This window comes from Oreochromis niloticus, linkage group LG12, assembly GCF_001858045.2.
Source record: "Oreochromis niloticus isolate F11D_XX linkage group LG12, O_niloticus_UMD_NMBU, whole genome shotgun sequence".
Taxonomy (NCBI): Eukaryota; Metazoa; Chordata; class Actinopteri; order Cichliformes; family Cichlidae; genus Oreochromis; species Oreochromis niloticus.
The window spans coordinates 3,539,157-3,556,516 of record NC_031977.2 but is presented as its reverse complement, the minus strand read 5'-3'; the positions used below and the strand labels follow the sequence as shown (position 1 = coordinate 3,556,516).

Genomic DNA, 17,360 nt, shown 5'->3' with positions numbered 1-17,360 from the left:
GATCCTTTTTTCTTTACCCGTTTCCATCCGGAGGAAAAGTCTTGTTGCACAGCTTGCGTTACAGTTGAGTCAGAGTTGATAAGTGTTTATATTTATTGTTTTGTTAGTATAGTAAATTATTAGGTGTCTAAGATCTTAGTCCTGTATAACTGCATGATAGTAGTTCTGCATTCATGCTTGTACTTTGAGCTGCATGAAAATCCCCGATTTATCACGATTTGTAGCTAGCTAGCTAGCAGGCGGAACGGAGTCAGCGAGCTGGAGTAATTCGCTGGTGGTGGAAAGTGTAAGTCCATTTCAAACCGCGTCTTCATCTGTCGCTTCTCTCACTGTAAGGTCAGCGAACCCAGTTTCAGCCTCACGCTGTCCTGGAAGAACGTGGAAGGCTATGAGCTGTGGCTCAGCGGACTGCAGTTACAACATTTGTTAGTTTGACTCTTCTTACAGGCAGGTCTGTGGCGCTGATAACGACCCTACGTAAAGGTGCTGTTTGGTCTGATGGTGGGGGTTTTGACATGCCCGCCTCGGTTCAGTCCGTGTTTTTATTGACATGTTTTTATTTACCGCCAACTTCCTAGAAGGTAACTAGTCACCGAGGTAATCTATCATACAGTAATCGATAACTCTGCCACTGTGCTTCTAAGCAAGGCACATGGGTTAAATGCAGAATGAGCAATAACCGAAATGTGGCCATACGTCCTATCCTTACTGCAGCGTGTCATGAGTTATTGTGAGTCTGTAGTACTGAATCTTTGTACTTGGTTTGGCAGTGCTTTGGCTGGGAGCGTCTGTTGAAATTCTGACCAACAAACACAATGGATGAAGAACCAGAGAGAGCCAAGCGCTGGGAAGGGGGCTATGAGAGGACATGGTGAGACTGCTCAGTCACGGGAATCTGTAGCTTGAGCTTTGTGTCGTCATTCCCTGGATTATTGTGGAATATGTTTCATCCTCAGGGAAGTGCTCAAGGAGGACGAGTCAGGCTCACTCAAAGCCACAGTGGAAGAGATACTGTACCAGTCCAAACGGAAAAGGTGTGTTTGTGTGTGTTTCCATTCCATGAAGAAAATGCTTGTCTTCTTCTTGCTCCTCATCTCATGCTTTCCTTGCTGCACAGGGTGATAGAGAGCCATGGGCAAGTGAGGCTTGGAATGGTGAGTTGTGCAGAGCCTTGTGTTTCCCACATGCGTAACACTTTTGCGGTTTGTTATTGAAGTGGAGTGCTGTTTCAGTACTCTGACATAAAGCATAGAAAACTTACACACAGTTAACTAATTATTCTAAATCTTTAAGTAGTTGTGTGTATAATAACAGGTGTTTGCAGAATGCTGAAAGATCTTTACTTTTCAGTCTAAAACCTTTAAGCGACTGTTTATAACAATAACACTAAGTGCAATACTGTTTTCTGACGTTGTTGTATTATACTCAGTTGTATATAGCGTTTGTATTCTATTGTATATAGTATTTTAATTTATTCTATTCTATTGTGTACAGTTGTGTACAGTATCTTATTCTTATCCTATTCCAGTGTTTTTCTCAGTTTTGCTATGTAACTTTGCACTGTCAAAACAAATTTCCCACATGTGGGAATAAAGATTATTTTATCTTATCTTCATGTGATCTGGTGCTATATAAATAAACCTGAACTGAATGAAAAATTTCCTTTCGTAGCACAAAGCCAAGGCCTCTGAGCTCTCAATATGGGATCTGCTGCACGTTCTATATTTGTAGCCCAACATACCCGCTGGTTAATATTATGTATAACATCTTTTTTTTTTGTTTTTTTTTTTTGAAAGATTTGAGAAAGAAGGTTAAGATGTTAAAGGTTGCTCTGTGCTTCAGATGCGTCATCTGTATGTGGTGATTGACTGTTCACGCAGTATGGAAGACCAGGACTTAAAACCAAATCGCCTCACCTCTACTCTCAAGGTAAAGCAGAGCTGTCTCCCTGGACACCAGCAGCTACACAGTGTGACTGTCTGCTAACCATGTCATCTCTTCTTTCCTCCTCAGCTCATGGAAGCATTTGTTGATGAATATTTTGACCAAAATCCCATCAGCCAGGTATGTCATAATTCATATTAAGTCATATTCTGCCCCTTGTCTCTGTATGCAAACACACAGGCCATACTTTCCTACTTTTACTCAGATGCTCAATCTAGCTAGTTTCGCTTTGACTTTTAGCTCCTCTTAAACGAATGAATTCCTCATGCTCCCTGTAAGGCTGAGCCCAGCCTCCGACTGTCCACAAAGTACTCAGCATATACGCCTGCTGATGTGTGACAGACAAAAAATGTTTGATTTGCCAACCTGGAGCACAAACTTCATGCTACCACAAAGCAACTCCTGATAATTTGATAAAAATGCACAAAGACAGTTGGGTGTCTTAGATTAGTGATGATGACAGACCCTGGTGGAAATGGCCCAACGTGCAGTTCTAATGGAGGCACAGTCTGTCCATGAAGGTCGACCAGTTTGTAAGGTGCTTTCTAATCTGTATATGTTGGGTTTAACATACGAGTGTCCTGACATGCTTTCGGAGCCAGCCTTAAGGGTCCACTGGAGGTGCCAGAGTTTCATCGTTGGCCCCAGGTTGCTGCTGGGTTAAACTTGGCTATGTGCAGATGTTCAGCAAATTTCCAGAGACTAATGAGTGACTGCTAGTAACTGAGTTGTGCTGTGTTTTGTTTTGTAGGTTGGTATTATCACCACAAAGAACAAAAGGGCTGAGAAGCTGACTGATCTGGCAGGTAAAAATTACAGATGTGATGCATTCACTGTGGTCTCTTTGAACCAATGTTGTTTGATTTGCCACAAAACCTTTTTTTTTTTTTTTAAATTAGTGTCAGTGTGCCAATGTTAGTTTTTTTTTTGTTGTTGTTGTTTTTTTTTAACCTCTCGTCATCTGTTCTGTAGTGCAAATGTACTGTGTGTGTGTGTGTCTGTGTTGTTTCACGGCATCACCAGGAAATCCAAAGAAGCACATCACTGCTCTGATGAAAGCTGTGGACACTGTTTGTGTAGGAGAGCCGTCCCTCTACAATTCCCTCAACCTGGCCATACAAACCCTCAAGTAGGTTGAGCAGTGTCATTGTTTTTAATTGGTTTCTGTAGTGAGACATCATTGAGCTGCTGTCTGCCTCTGTGTGAAGGCACATGCCTGGACATACGAGCCGGGAGATCCTGATCATCCTCAGTAGTCTCACCACATGTGACCCAGCCAACATCTATGAGCTTATCAAGGTGAAGCCACTCTGATGTTTTTTGTGCTGAGAGTCATGAGTCCATTGATTATCTTATAGACAAGTTAGCTCAGTTCCAGAGACAGCTCTGTGCTCCATCTCCTCCGTCAGACGCTGAAGTCTCTGAAGGTGCGGGTGTCTGTCATCGGTCTGTCAGCAGAGGTCCGGGTGTGTACAGTGCTGACGAGAGAGACAGGCGGCTCGTACCACGTGATCCTGGATGAGAGCCACTTTAAAGAGCTGCTGATGCTTCACATCAAACCTCCTCCTGCCAGCTCCTCCTCTGAATGCTCTTTAATCCGCATGGGTGAGTATGCTGACGCCATCTCCGTCTCTTGGTATTCAGTCAGCTCCTGTCCCGTCACTTACCTACAGCTGCAGCAAAAGCCTTTGGAATTAGTAGGATTTTCTTGTGGATCAAAGTTATTAATAAAAACAATGGAACTAAACCAGTGACACTGGTGAACCCCAAGTAATCACTGGAAGTGTCACGTTCACCGTCTCATATACTTAAGCTCTTTATCTACGTTGCGTCCAATACTGAGGCCAACCAGTAAAAGTAACACACTTGTCCAGCTGTCCAGGGTACAGTGTGGGTACAGTAGAGACAGACCCATGCTGTCAGCAGGGCTAAACCCAGAAGCTTTGTTCTGTTAAGCTTCAGTGCTCCCTGCTGCTCTGGTGATTCGTAACTAGTGTTCTGCTTTGTTTTATTCCCTCACTGCATCAGCAAAGCTGACTCACTTTCAGCTGCTAGACTTTGGAGCTGTGTCATCTGTAAACTGTTGATCTTATTGTGTGCTGATGAACTTTAGAATTGTGTTTGTATGCTTTTGTGGCTTTGTGTGTCTGTATAATGCTTCTTCTAAGCTCTTGTGAAAGGTGCTGTTCATGGTTTCCTGACAGAAACAAGACACAAAAGAAACATCAACCTTAGATTAGTGTTGAAACCCTTCAGAGTTTCTGAAAGCTATTTCTTGTGGTTACATTTTGAAAAGATTCCTTTGACAAGAACCAAGATTTGAAAAAAAAAAGTAAGTCATTCTCACTGAATCCACTTGATATGAACCTTGTGTTTACTCAGGTTTTCCTCAGCATACTATTGCCTCTGTGACTGACCAGGATGCCAAGCCTTCGTTCAGCATGTCGTGAGTAGAAAGCAGTGCGATTATAACCACGTGGCTAAGACTGCAGGTTAAAATGAATATTTGTTTTGACGCTCATCTTTGTGTTTGTCCAGTCATCTGGACAGCAGCAGTGGTCCAGGTCTGTCTCTGGGAGGATATTTCTGTCCGCAGTGCCACGCCACTTACACTGAGCTTCCTGTGGAGTGTAAAGTGTGTGGTATGTGTTGCGGGACTATTTAGTTAAAGGATAAGATGAGGAAAAAAATTATTTTTGTTGTTGTTGTGTGTTGACTGGCCTGTGTGCTGTTTTATCTCCAAGGTTTGACTCTGGTGTCGGCCCCCCATCTCGCCAGATCCTTTCACCACCTCTTCCCCCTCCAAGCTTTTATAGAGAGTCCAGTGGAGAACCTCCAAGGAGACAGGTAGCTGTGATCCACTCTCACATTGATGCAGATGGTGTATCACTGCATGTCTTATACTGTTTTGGTTTGGTTTCAGGTTCTGTCAGGCATGTCAAGCAGAGCTGAAGGATAAAAGTGTAAGTGGTTGAATGTCTGTGCAGCACAATACAGTGTTATTCTTGTTGTGCCATGAACTTCCAGTTTTACTCATAAAAGCCAGTTTACCTGTCAAGTGCCCTCAGTCTTTGCTGTGTGAATTGAGTCATTTGTCAAGGTTTACAAGTGATTCCTGCTCACGGGTATGCGAATAACAAGACACACTTTAGTTACCACGAGGTACTTTGAGATGGCTCAGGAGGTAGTTTGATTTTGATTTCATTGGCTTTAATTCACAAAATGTTTCAGAAGCATAACATCCAGCTTTTGTTTGGCCTGCTCTGAAGATCAGCATGTCTGCTGAAGACTGGGGGAAATGTGGTCTGTGACAAGTTACCCGTTCTTTTAAATTTGCCATGAAATTCAACAGTTTTATATATTAACACACCTACAATCTCATACAGCAGGCATCTGCATATGAATATGCAGAATCTGCAAGATGTTTGCTTTTTACTTATACAGTGGATAGCCATCATTTTACTCTTGCTTCCTGAAATTTGTGTGCGTCCCAAACCATGACCACTCTACATGTTCTCCTGAGAACCAACCTATTCGTTTTTGCTTTTAGTCTATATCTTTTGACTTATTTGAGCTACCCTACTAAGTCCTGATGTGCTAAATAGAGGATATGCTGGGCTTTCCATAGATATCTCATGTGTTTGGGTGGAATCTTTTTGCTCCAAAGAGCAAGGAAATCACACAAGTTCAATAGGAAGATTCCTTTTTACTCAGTTCTCCGGAGGTTATAAGCCGAATTCCATAAAGTTGGGATGCTGTGTAAAAGGTTAAAAAAGGAAAAAAGATTGCAACTGTCACAAACATATATTTCATTCAGAAAAACACCAGATGTTTAAACAGAGGCAATTTGTTTCAGAAAAGGTATTTGTTAATGAGGCATGAAAAGGTCTTTGAGAGACAGACTTTCTCAGGAGTGAAGATGGGCAGTTTCACCAACCTGCACAAAACTGCATCTATGAAATGTGGAACAATTTTAATGTTCCTCATTGTGAAATTGTCAAAACTGTGACTGTGCCATCATCTTCAGTTCATAATGATAATAATTGCCCCTGTTATTATCAATATTATTGTTATTATTATATGTATATTATTTAGTTTTTTTTAAAAGATTAAATAATTATTTAAAATATATGTCTTGGACCCATCTGAAAACGAATGCGGATAGGATAGGTCAGCAGACTAGTTGATGATTTACAGATTTAAGCAGCACACATTTCCACCCACAGGTACTGGCTGGCAGAGCCTAAGTTTTGGTGAAATCAGGGGCCTGCCTTCAGTTGCTGTGACACTTTGTGCCCTTCTGGATTCATTTAGATTTTTTCTTGTCTTGTAAAAACTTTATAATGTCTTTATCTGCCTTTGTTTATTTGCTCTCTGCATGCCTGTGGCATTCCAGGTGTTCAGCTGTCCATCGTGTCACAGTGTGTTCTGTGTGGAGTGTGATCTCTTCATCCACGAGTCTCTGCACTGCTGTCCCTGCTGTATTTACCGCCAGACTGCTCCCTGAATCTCTACAGCGTTATTCACATCTGATAGGATGAAAATGAGGTCACGTGATTTTTCAACACGGATGATTCCTATGGAGCTTCTCACTGAACACTTTGACGACTGGGAATATGAGATGCTTTTAGTTCATCCATAATTTGAGGTGGAGGCTCCTGTAAATACAGCTGCTGAGCTGCTGCATTGGTTTCTGCTGTGGTATATCGCCTCACTGCTGTCATCAAATATGTCAGAAATCATTTGTAACCATTGTAAAAATATGTTTTTGTACTCTAGCTTTGGCTGTAGCCTGATAGCTGAACACATTTCTTGTACTTCAAGCTAAATTTCAGCAGGTTTCGTCGAGTTTGCATTTGGGGGATTCCACCCACTTGTTTGTAAGCTTTTTACATTTTACCCTCGTACTTAGGAGTGACTTTGACTCACTGTAATTTAAGGCGGCAACTTTTTGACTAAATAAAAAAATGCAAATATTTTTAGCAGTATCGTGTTATTTCACAGAGAAGGCGAGCTGTGTAGCTCTCCAAAAGAAGTAGCAGTCATCTTTCATCTCTCATCAATATCTTTTCATGTTTGGGTGGCTTAAACTTTATTCTTCTCTGCAACTACAATATTCAGAAAATCACAATTAAATTCTCAAACTTTCATCAATAGGCTCTTTTGGCATGGTCTTTGATCTACAAACATAACTTTTCTCCACAAAGATACAGTGGCTTGCAAAAGTATTCGGCCCCCTTGAACTTTTCCACATTTTGTCACATTACAGCCACAAATTCCACGTGAAAGACCAATACAAAGTGGTGTACATGTGAGAAGTGGAACAAAAATCATACATGATTCCAAACATTTTTTACAAATAACTGAAAAGTGGGGTGTGCGTAATTATTCAGCCCCCTGAGTCAATACTTCGTAGAACCACCTTTTGCTGCAATTACAGCTGCCAGTCTTTTAGGGTATGTGTCTACCAGCTTTGCACATCTAGAGACTGAAATTCTTGCCCATTCTTCTTTGCAAAACAGCTCCAGCTCAGTCAGATTAGATGGACAGCGTTTGGGGATCTTCTTGTAAGTCAACTATTCAGTAATGCAGATTTATTATACAATTACTCAGAGTTCCTATCCAGATATAACATCCCAGTATACTTAAAGGAGTTCTGTATTTTTTTTGATGCCATACCGTCTGGTCTGTCCATGTTGTTTAGAAATACTGCTGTCTCCCCACATCTGTTCATGTCCTGCCCTGTTCTGAAAGAGTCTCCTTTAGGTCAGATTTGTTTCTCCTCTTGTAAAGGTGTGAATGTCAAGATTGGGTCTCTTTTTCATGAGTCACTTATCTCTGTTCCTCCATCCATTTCTTTCTGGACTCATTTTGTCAGGATACTGACTGGAAAAAGGTTTAGTCTTTGCCACAAAAATTCCTCCTCACTAACAAAGTGAGATTTAATTTAAGCTAATTCATAGATTTTACCCTGTGAAAACCTTCAAAAATATAAGTGCTATAGATACATTTTGCTCCTTTTGTAAGATTTACATTTATTTTGGTCGTGTACCTTTACTCAGATATCACTAGTTTCATCTCTAACAGCATCTTATCAAAATTTGTTTTGTTTATTTTATTTATCAAAACACATTTTTATTTGGTTATACTGACTTTAGTGAGCTTTTTACCTCATTAATCAGATTTTACTCCTCGCCAAATACCACATCCATAAATTCAATTCAATGTCAATTCAGTCTTTATTGACAGACTTTCATAGTTATAAACATGACAAAACAAAACATATAAACCTTAATAAAAATATAAAATATTATCAAAAATATAAAACCATAATGTAAATAAAATACACAATTACTTAGAAGAAATCAATAAATACACAAACCGGTGCTTCCTCAGACTGGATGAGGAAGGATGGATGGATAACGGGAACCACTCACTGTCGGATCTGTGAGTGCCAAAATTATACTGTTACTAGAGCCATCCAGTCGTTCTCTAAAAGTGAACATTAAATACCTTAAAAGTCCAAACACCCACAGCTACAGACATCTGATTGGCACTAGACCCTCTAGGTATCCTACGAAGGATTCTCATCATTATATGCAACATGCAGCTTCTGCGTGCTACATTGTTTGTAAGATGACCACAAGGGGGCAGTATATAGCGGTGTTTAATACGCTTTAAACGAATCCACTTTAACTGGAAGTGAACAAAAGCTGAATTTGCGTGCAATAGTATTTGCCTGCACATAGAGCTTACACTTACATCGTTGTCAGTATATGTCATCATCATGATTTATTTGATCATCACCTTTAAATGTAAGTTCTCAAACAAGAAACCGCACTTCTCCCCTTTCAGGAAAGAAACAGATCTCTATGTGACTACAATTTGTTCCTCTCACATCAAGAAAGCTTTAAAAACCAATAATATTTGTAATATTTTTAATCTCTTTATTTAATTATTCAGTGTCACCTGTATCTCTCGCCTTTTCCCCCTTTAATTCTGTATTTCTATCCTATTTGTTTAATTATACATACTGTTCCACTGTATTATAAATTTGCACTACAATTATACATTGTGTTCTCCGTGTATTATGCTTGCTGTTGTTAAAAAAGTTTCTGTTGAAATAAAGTTGGAGAAAAAAAGAGAAGAAAAAGCAGTCGTCGTCATTTCCGGGGTTTCTGTGGCGGGATTGTGCAGTGTCGGTCCACGGTAACGATGCCCCGTGTGCTGAACGCTATTGTGGCCGTGTGCCCAGACCGGGGCATCGGCAACAAGGGAAACCTGCCATGGCACCCTATTAGGCTCAGGTCAGTCCCGCCGGCCGATGTTTCTGTGTCTCTTATGTTGAGTATCTGTGCATATATTTATTAATCGACAGGATTTCTGAAATTACCCGATTTGTATGGTACTGTACATCGGCTGTGCTACATTTTGGATCACTGTACATATCTTCAGACAATCACTATGCTTTGGCTAGATCTCTGGTGAAGAAAACATTTTTAATGTATTTTCTGGGTAATGAACATGTACAAGTGACTTTGGCAAAACCTGACAGCAGCTTCTACACTGTGAAATAAAGTGACTTAAAGTGACTTAATACCATTCAAGAGAAATAAGTCTGAGATGAAATTGACGGATTATAGGCCAACAAGTCATTCACAACAGTTTAAATATGGGACATGTAGTGGTACAAGCTAAGTCTAACCTAAGGTCAAGTGAGCTGCTTTGGCGACGTTAAAATGTACATCTGCTAACATACATGCTCTTTTACAGTAAGGAATTTGCGCATTTCCGAAAGATGACAGCAACTCCGTCAGTGAAAGGTAAGTCATCTCCGCCTTGTCTGTGCTTAGTCACAGGTCAAAGTTCTCTGAGTGACATAACTTAAACATGAACATAAAGCAACAAGTGTGCTGCTTGTCTTGAAGGGCCAGGGTTGCACAGGTGGCAAAAGTACACACAGTTATCGCTTATTCATTAGGGCAGATATGTGTGTTTGGGATGGGTTTGGTAAAAAAAGTTTCAAAAGTTGTACAGGTGCTGCTGATGTTCCTGGGCCTGGAGGAAATTACTTCCCCTGTACCTATGTCACTTTGCTGTCAGGTACAGGATGTTTCCATCATTTCATCCTTGTCTCTGCCTTTATTTGCGTCCTCTTCTTAATGCCCAAGTCCTCCTACAGATTAGCATCTGATGCTGCTTGGCTACAATCTTCCCTGACACCACCTTACAGTGTCCTATCTCTTTAAGACTGCACCTTCTGCATAACGCTGTAGTCCACCTGTTTGCACCTTACTCCACCCTTACCCTGTCCCTCCCTCTTCTCGAAGTACATGTTTACCACAGCCATTTCAATCTTTTTTTTTTCTTTGCAAAATCCACCAAAATTTGTCCTTCTGGATATCTCTCCTTAACATCATACTAACCCAACACCTACTAGTTACCTCTGTTATTTTACCTACATGTTGGTGAAAGAACACGACTTGGTGTTGGTGCTCTCTGTGGTAGAGTATCACCTCCTGCTCCTGTTACAATATATGATGGTGTTTTTGTGTAACTTATCGGTGTAGCCAATTTAATAAAAAGCTCATAGATAATGCACACATGCCAAAGCACACACTTTGATTCACCCACTAATTATATTCACATTAGTGGGAATATTTATTCAGGACTTTCAGGACTTCAGGACTCAGGAAAGACGAATCAGGATGATTCGTCTTTCAGGATTCGCTAGCTTAGCTTAGCTCATAGCCAGATCTCTAGCAACATGGCCTCTCCACCCGTCCCTCCTGCACTTTCCTGCTCAGTGTGTCAGATGTTTAGTTACTCCTCTGCCTCCTTTAGTAATAATGATACTTGTACCTGTAGTCAGTGCGACCGAAGCCACCCTCATGTGTTGAGGAGCAGACTCTGGTTTTTGGCGATACTGTTTTGAGACATGTGAAGTTAAAAACACCAGCACCCATGGTTAATTGTCTTTCAAGGGCCAGAGAAGGTGACACTGAAGCAAAACTGAAACTGCTGGCTAAGGATAGGACTGGGTGATATGAGGAAAATCTAATATCACAATATTGTTTTGACTATATCACAACACACAAGCCTTGAAACAATTGAGAATAACAAGGGTTTTTTTTGTTTTTTGTTTTGCTTATAATGTATAAAAACTGTAAAATAATAAAGGTGATAACCTCAAACTACAGAAACAAAACCGTCTAGATAGTGACTATAAAAACGACTGACCAAGTCACATGTATTGCAGCTCATTTATTTAACATTTTCTTTGGTGTGCAGGGAGACATACATGGTGTGTCCATCAAAATAAAGTCCCAGGCCTGCCTGCATGGATTCTGAGCAGGGCTGAGGATTCGGCTCCCACATACCGACGGGCCATTAATAACTGACTTATGAAATTATTCCTGGGCCAGATATAATGGTGTCAAACAAAAATGGGCCAGATGTGGCCCACGGGCCATACTTTTGATACTCCTGTTCTGGATGTTGTGTCTGACACATATGGCATAGAAACTGAACACTTTATTTCAGTCAGTATTTCCTGACTGTTTCCCTACTTTTGTCTAATCATTTCCTAATAACATTTAAATTTAACAGTAATGGATTACACAGCACATCATAATATATGGAATAATCAATAATTACTTGATTACTAAAATAATTGATAGCTGCATCCCTTCAGCTACCTGAATGCTACTCCGTTTATGTTGTGAATAATTTTCCTTGAGAATTCCTTGATCATTAAAATACAGATTGTCATGGCCATTGATCAAAAGCCACTGATCAATGGCCATGAGTACCATTCACACAGAGTTGGGGAATGGGTGCAATGATAGCATTGCAAGATGTTGAAAGTAAGATGGTGAGATCCTCATGGTTTATTTCGCTCACTCCTCAATAATGAAGTTTACGTCACTGGGATCCAAGCAGATTCGTGGAAAGATTGTGGGTTTTTTTTGTTTGTTTGTTTGTTTTTAGCAACATCCACATAAACTAAACAACATGGTAAATAATGTAATGTGCTTTACACTATCATTGTAAAACTGCATAGTACAGCATAGTTTAGTGAACTGAACTGAATAGTATATATTGAAAAGTAATTCACTGTGTATCATAACACACTCCAATTCAACAGATGTAGCTCAGGATTTTACCTCAGCTTTACCCTCATAATTATGTCATTATGTCAAACCCATATTTTGTGTTTTGTGAAAAAACAGAAGCTTGTCAGAAGTCGGTTAAGCAACAATGTGAGTCTGACACATGCATTAGACCAGGGAGTGTCAAACTTACTGCCTGCGGGCCACAGGTTTGACACAGTTATATCCAGCCTGCGAGATAATATCATATGTCAATTATTAATGGCCTGCTGGTATGTGGGAGCTGAATCTTCAGCCTTGCTGAGAATCCATGCAGGAAGGGGTAAGACTTTATTTTGATGGGCACACTATGTGGCCAATCACATGAAAAGACAAACTGGGACCATACCATCATACCAGTTCTTGATTTAACGGGGAGCCAATGAAGGGAAGCCAATGTAGGAGAAATCTGCTCTCTCTTTCTAGTCCCTGTCAGTACTCTTGTTGCAGCATTTTGGATTAACTGAAGGCTTTTCAGGGAGTTTTTAGGACTTCCTGATAATAATAAATTACAGTTGTTCAGCCTAGAAGTAATAAATGCATGAACTAGTTTTTCAGCATCACTCTGAGACAGGATATTTCTAATTTTAGAGATGTTGCGCAAGTGGAAAAAAGCAGTCCTACATATTTGTTTTTAGTATGTGGATTGAAGGACATATACTGGTCAAAAAAATGGTTCCTCACAGTATTACTGGAGGCCAAGGTAATGACATCCAGAGTAAGAATCTGGTTAGATACCATATTTCGAAGATTTTCAGGGCCGAGTACAATAACCTCAGTTTTATCTGAATTTAGAAGTAGAAAATTAGAGGACATTCAGGTCTTTATGTCTTTAAGACATTCCTGCAGTTTAACTAATTGGTGTGGCTTCATGGATAGATAAAGTTGGGTGTCATCTGCATAGCAGTGAAAATTTATCCTATCCCTTCTGATGATACTGCCTAAGGGAAGCATGTATAAGGTAAATAGAATTGGTCCTAGCACTGAACTTGTGGAACTCCATAATTAACCTGTGTGTGAAGAGGACTCTCCATTTATATGAACAAACTGGACTCTTTTAGATGGATATGATACAAACCACTACAGGGCAGTACCTCTAATGCTTACAGCATGCTTTAATAGGATGTTATGGTCAGGGTTTTGGGTGGATAGTGGGAGGAGAGAAGCTGCAGTGAGGGATGTAAGACCGCAGCTCTGCTTCCTGGTCCCAACTCTGGATAATCACTTTTTTGGGGGGGCGGGGGTTAATAAATTTGGCCAGATTTGTCTTAACAAGTCCAGATTGCCTCCAGAAAGTTTCACAATTATCTATAAAGCCCACATCATTTTTTTGGACACCACTGAGACAGCCAGCAATTCAAGGAGAACATGCAGCCAAACATGTCACTCCTGGTCCAATTGAGGAGGGGACCAGAGAAAAAAGACAAAACAAAAGACTGGGCAGTCAGCTACCACAACCTTTTCTGTAATTTTACACGTTTATTTCTTACAATTTAAGTCCAAAGAGTTCTGACAAATTTCAGTTACATATTTAACTTTTTTACACAGACACAAAGTGGAGTTTCAATTGTTTGGCCCACTTAAGCTCAAAGTGGGCAGTATGTGGCCTGTGATGTAAAGGGAGTTTAACACCCCATGCGCTCGAGATTGCACAATAAAACATGTGATAATAATAATTGATTGGATGAATTCAAAACTTGTCTTTGTGCAGGCAAGCAGAATGTGGTGATCATGGGCAAGAAGACGTGGTACTCTATCCCAGAGAAGAACCGACCTCTGAGCAACAGAATCAACATTGTCCTCAGCAGGGAGTGCAAGTATTTGTCACACACAGTTGGTGCCCTTTCACGATGCCATGTTTTATCATAATGCCCAGTTTGCAGTGCATTGACTCCCTGGGTGTGTGTGTGTGTGTGTGTCATTCTGGTCCAGAGTGCCCCCTGCAGGAGCACACTACTTGGCGTCAGACTTCAGCTCAGCTCTCAGGCTAATCGACACAGAACTGGCTGATCAGGCCGATCAGGTCTGGGTTATAGGAGGCAGTTCTCTCTACAAGGTACGTTTTTATTTACTTCCACTTTTTTTAGAGTCAGAAATTGGTCATTTTGAATTAACCAAAAAAGAGTAGGCCAGGCTAACTGATTACATATTAATAGTCATCTGGCCTCTAAATAATTACTCCAAGCTGGTTTTTACAGTCACACTGGTGACTGCTACTATTGATGGTTATAGTGAAGCACTTCAAGAGAAGCTACAACTACACATCTTTCTCTTTAATTATGTTTTGATCACCCAGGAGATGATGGGGAGCACTGGAATGAGAAGACTGTTTGTCACTCAAATTCTGAAGCAGTTTGAGTGTGACACATTCTTACCTGAGATCAGTCTGGACAAATATCGTCTACTGCCAGAGTAAGACCATCACACATGCTTGGCACTAGTTTATGCATATTTGTCACACATTTCAGATCATTAAACAGAATTTAATATCAGATAAAATACCCCTGAGTCACACTAATTGTCGGGAATCCTCAAAGCACAGGCCGAGGAGGAATGAGGTGTGGCAGCAATTTTCCACTCCAGCTTAAAAACACCCAGATGGAGTTTTAATTCATTTGAATGCCTGATGCTTAGCTTTGTCCACCCTAGCTGGAATATCCCAAAAACTGTTTTATTTGTTATTTATCGTCCACCAGGCCCTTACTCAAAGAAGTCCTACCATTAATTAATGCTTCAATTCTTTAATATGATCAACCTATCTCTATTAATTGGCTACGTACCACAGGCTGTCAAGCTGGCAGTAGCTAAACCATTACTTAAAAAGTGATCACCTGACCCATCTGTCAGCTAATTGTAGGCCATTTTCCAACATTTGTTTTATCTCAAAAGTTCTTGAAAGAGTCAAACAGTCAGTCAGGTTTCAGAGCACAGCACAGAAACGGTTTTAGTGAAGGGAAAATGATCTTCTTATGGCCTCTGACTGTTTACTCGTCTCTGTGCTTATCCTTATATTTTATTACAGTGTTTAGAGCATGCTTGTAGGTAAGGTGATGCACTGCAGTTGTTTGAATCATATCTCCATCAGTCTCCAATTTGTTTGTTTACATTGAGAGTCCTCTTCACACACTTAATTACTTGTGTGTGAAGAGGATAATTATGGGAGTTCCATTGGATTCTGTGCTAGGACCAATTCTGTTTACATTATACACGCTTCACTTATGCAGTGTCATTAAAAGGCATAGCAAACATTTTCCCTTCTATGCAGATGATATCCAACTTTTTCAATCCATAAAGCCAGATAACACACACCAATTAATTAAACTCCAGCAATGTCTTAAAGAAATCATGACATGGATGATCTCTAATTTACTCCTTCTAAAATCAGATAAAACTGAGGTTATTGTACTTGACCCTGAAAATATTATAAATATAATTGTGTCATATATATGAGCCACTGATATTTGGAAGTTTTACTGTATTCCAACAGAATCCAGAATTGTGGGCCAATGCGTGAAATTCTTGTATCTTTGCCAGTTGTATAATGGAGCCGTGTGACTACCAGGGGAAATATGAAATATGAACAAATCTGACCACGAAATGTCTGATTGAATATGTGATGTATCTGTGTGTTTGATATAAACGTGTGTGTGTGTGTGTGTGTGTGTGTGTGTGTGTGTGTGTGTATCAAATATCACTGCTTTTTCTTTAGAATGAAATGCATGATTTATTAGAATAGCAGAGAGATTAAAAAAAAATGTCATTTCAATGCAAGTGAATGGAGCATTTTTGTCCATGCAATCGAGATTGAGTATCTGACATTACACAAAAAATAATAATGCAGTGCATCATCCCAGTACTATTTATTATATTTATTTATATATTATATAATTTGTTTGATCCTCTACACAAGGCATTGTGTATAGGGTTACATCAGCCGTGGCAGTTCATCTTGGAAAAACAACTAATCAACACATTTCAACTTTAAAGTCAAAATACTATTTCAAGAATTATCTCAAAATTTGTACCTCCTTCTCAAAATGATCAATAGCATTTCTTTCTTAATGTGGCTCTAATACTCCGTACACACATAACAAAGTAAGGAAAATGTGTTTGGTTGATTATATAATAAAGTGTTATGTGAATGATGTTGAAATTGGGTATTTGAATGTGAAATAATGCACTTGCCTCTAAACTTTATTTGTTGATGAATCAAGATGCATTAAAGGGTAAAGATAATTTCTCCTACAGGTTTCCAGATGTACCACAAGAGTTGCAGGAGGAGAATGGGATTCAGTACCGATTTAAAGTCTATGAGAGCATCCAGGAATGAAGAGGCAACACAGAAATAAAAAAAAAAAAAGCTGACGTCATTTGTAAATGATCACCATTATGTAAATGCTGGACTTACTGTTTGGAACAGACGGCGGAAAACAAAACAAACAAACCTGTGTTAAGTAGTACTGGAACTGACCCACCATACTTCACAGGTGTGAGGGAAGTGATGCTGGGACCAGATCTAGTTTGATTTGAGTTTGTTCAGTTTTCTTCAAGCAACAAATGAGCTTGGAAAAGGAGGAGGCATGTAAGGGGATATTCTCTGATCTCTCGCTGTGTTCAGATATAAATAAATATGTCACATCTAATTAAACAAAATAAAGTACAACCATGGCTTTTGGAAAGTCACTTGTCAATCAAATTTTTAAATTTATTTTTTATTATTTTGTCCTGTCTGTCCCTTTGCAATCAGAATTTTACATTTGTAAAATACACTAATGCTGGGCTTACACTGTGCGATTTTTAGCCCATTTTGAGCCGATTTTTCAGTCGTGCGACCGTTTTGGTGATCGGCCCGAGTTTGGCCTTCATCGTGTGTCGTGCATCGTGTAGTATATATGGGGTAACGAGAAGCGATTATCACCTCACGACCAGCTCCCGATCATCAATCGCTTGGTGTGGAGCAGGGGTCGGCAACCCGCGGCTCCGGAGCCGCATGCGGCTCTTTAGTCCTTTAGTCTTTAGCTGAAGCTGAATAAAGCTGGGCATACACTGTGCGATTTTTCCAGTCACGATTCAGCTTCAGCTCAAACTGCATGATTGACTCGCAGGGGTTAGAAGTTCGCAGGTCATGATGCAGGTTCTCACACTATACGGCCCGATGCTCTGATGCGACCTGAGTGCTCACACTGTGCGTCCATAAAAATGAAGGTTATAACAGAAAATCTGTCGCTCGCTCTCCCTCTCTGTCTTTCACTCACACAGACTCAC

At 40.1% G+C, this 17,360-nt stretch overlaps 2 protein-coding genes across 7 annotated transcripts; both read left to right on the top strand.

The window, feature by feature from the left end:
- The first annotated feature begins 24 nt into the window (after nt 1-24).
- On the top strand, nt 25-6,926 carry gtf2h2 (general transcription factor IIH, polypeptide 2). Of its 6 annotated transcripts, none has more exons than XM_025897009.1 (15): nt 25-286; nt 771-871; nt 957-1,034; nt 1,118-1,154; nt 1,843-1,929; nt 2,014-2,064; nt 2,696-2,750; nt 2,917-3,073; nt 3,153-3,243; nt 3,354-3,549; nt 4,327-4,390; nt 4,483-4,586; nt 4,689-4,791; nt 4,868-4,907; nt 6,341-6,926. In XM_025897009.1, exons 2-15 carry the CDS (start codon nt 816-818, stop codon nt 6,449-6,451), a joined length of 1,230 nt encoding a protein of 409 aa, XP_025752794.1. In that variant the 5' UTR covers nt 25-286; nt 771-815; the 3' UTR covers nt 6,452-6,926. The 6 variants fall into 6 exon arrangements, with proteins under 6 accessions (XP_025752794.1, XP_003459052.1, XP_025752796.1 ...); XM_003459004.4 differs by having other exon boundaries at nt 2,968-3,073; nt 6,341-6,451; XM_025897011.1 differs by having other exon boundaries at nt 28-63.
- Nucleotides 6,927-9,094: 2,168 nt separating this feature from the next.
- Nucleotides 9,095-16,774, top strand: dhfr (dihydrofolate reductase). The gene is made up of 6 exons (XM_003459003.4): nt 9,095-9,251; nt 9,718-9,767; nt 13,807-13,912; nt 14,028-14,151; nt 14,392-14,507; nt 16,344-16,774. Exons 1-6 carry the CDS (start codon nt 9,160-9,162, stop codon nt 16,423-16,425), a joined length of 570 nt encoding a protein of 189 aa, XP_003459051.1. The 5' UTR covers nt 9,095-9,159; the 3' UTR covers nt 16,426-16,774.
- The last annotated feature ends 586 nt before the right edge of the window (nt 16,775-17,360 follow it).

Excerpts from the sequence above, each read along its gene's own strand:
- gtf2h2 (XM_025897009.1), top strand. The coding sequence starts at position 816 with ATGGATGAAGAACCAGAGAGAGCCAAGCGCTGGGAAGGGGGCTATGAG. Across the intron at positions 3,550-4,326 it reads ATGCTCTTTAATCCGCATGG|GTTTTCCTCAGCATACTATT; the intron begins GTGAGTATGCTG and ends GTGTTTACTCAG. Across the intron at positions 4,391-4,482 it reads AAGCCTTCGTTCAGCATGTC|TCATCTGGACAGCAGCAGTG; the intron begins GTGAGTAGAAAG and ends GTGTTTGTCCAG.
- dhfr (XM_003459003.4), top strand. The coding sequence starts at position 9,160 with ATGCCCCGTGTGCTGAACGCTATTGTGGCCGTGTGCCCAGACCGGGGC. Across the intron at positions 13,913-14,027 it reads GTCCTCAGCAGGGAGTGCAA|AGTGCCCCCTGCAGGAGCAC; the intron begins GTATTTGTCACA and ends ATTCTGGTCCAG. Across the intron at positions 14,508-16,343 it reads AAATATCGTCTACTGCCAGA|GTTTCCAGATGTACCACAAG; the intron begins GTAAGACCATCA and ends TTTCTCCTACAG.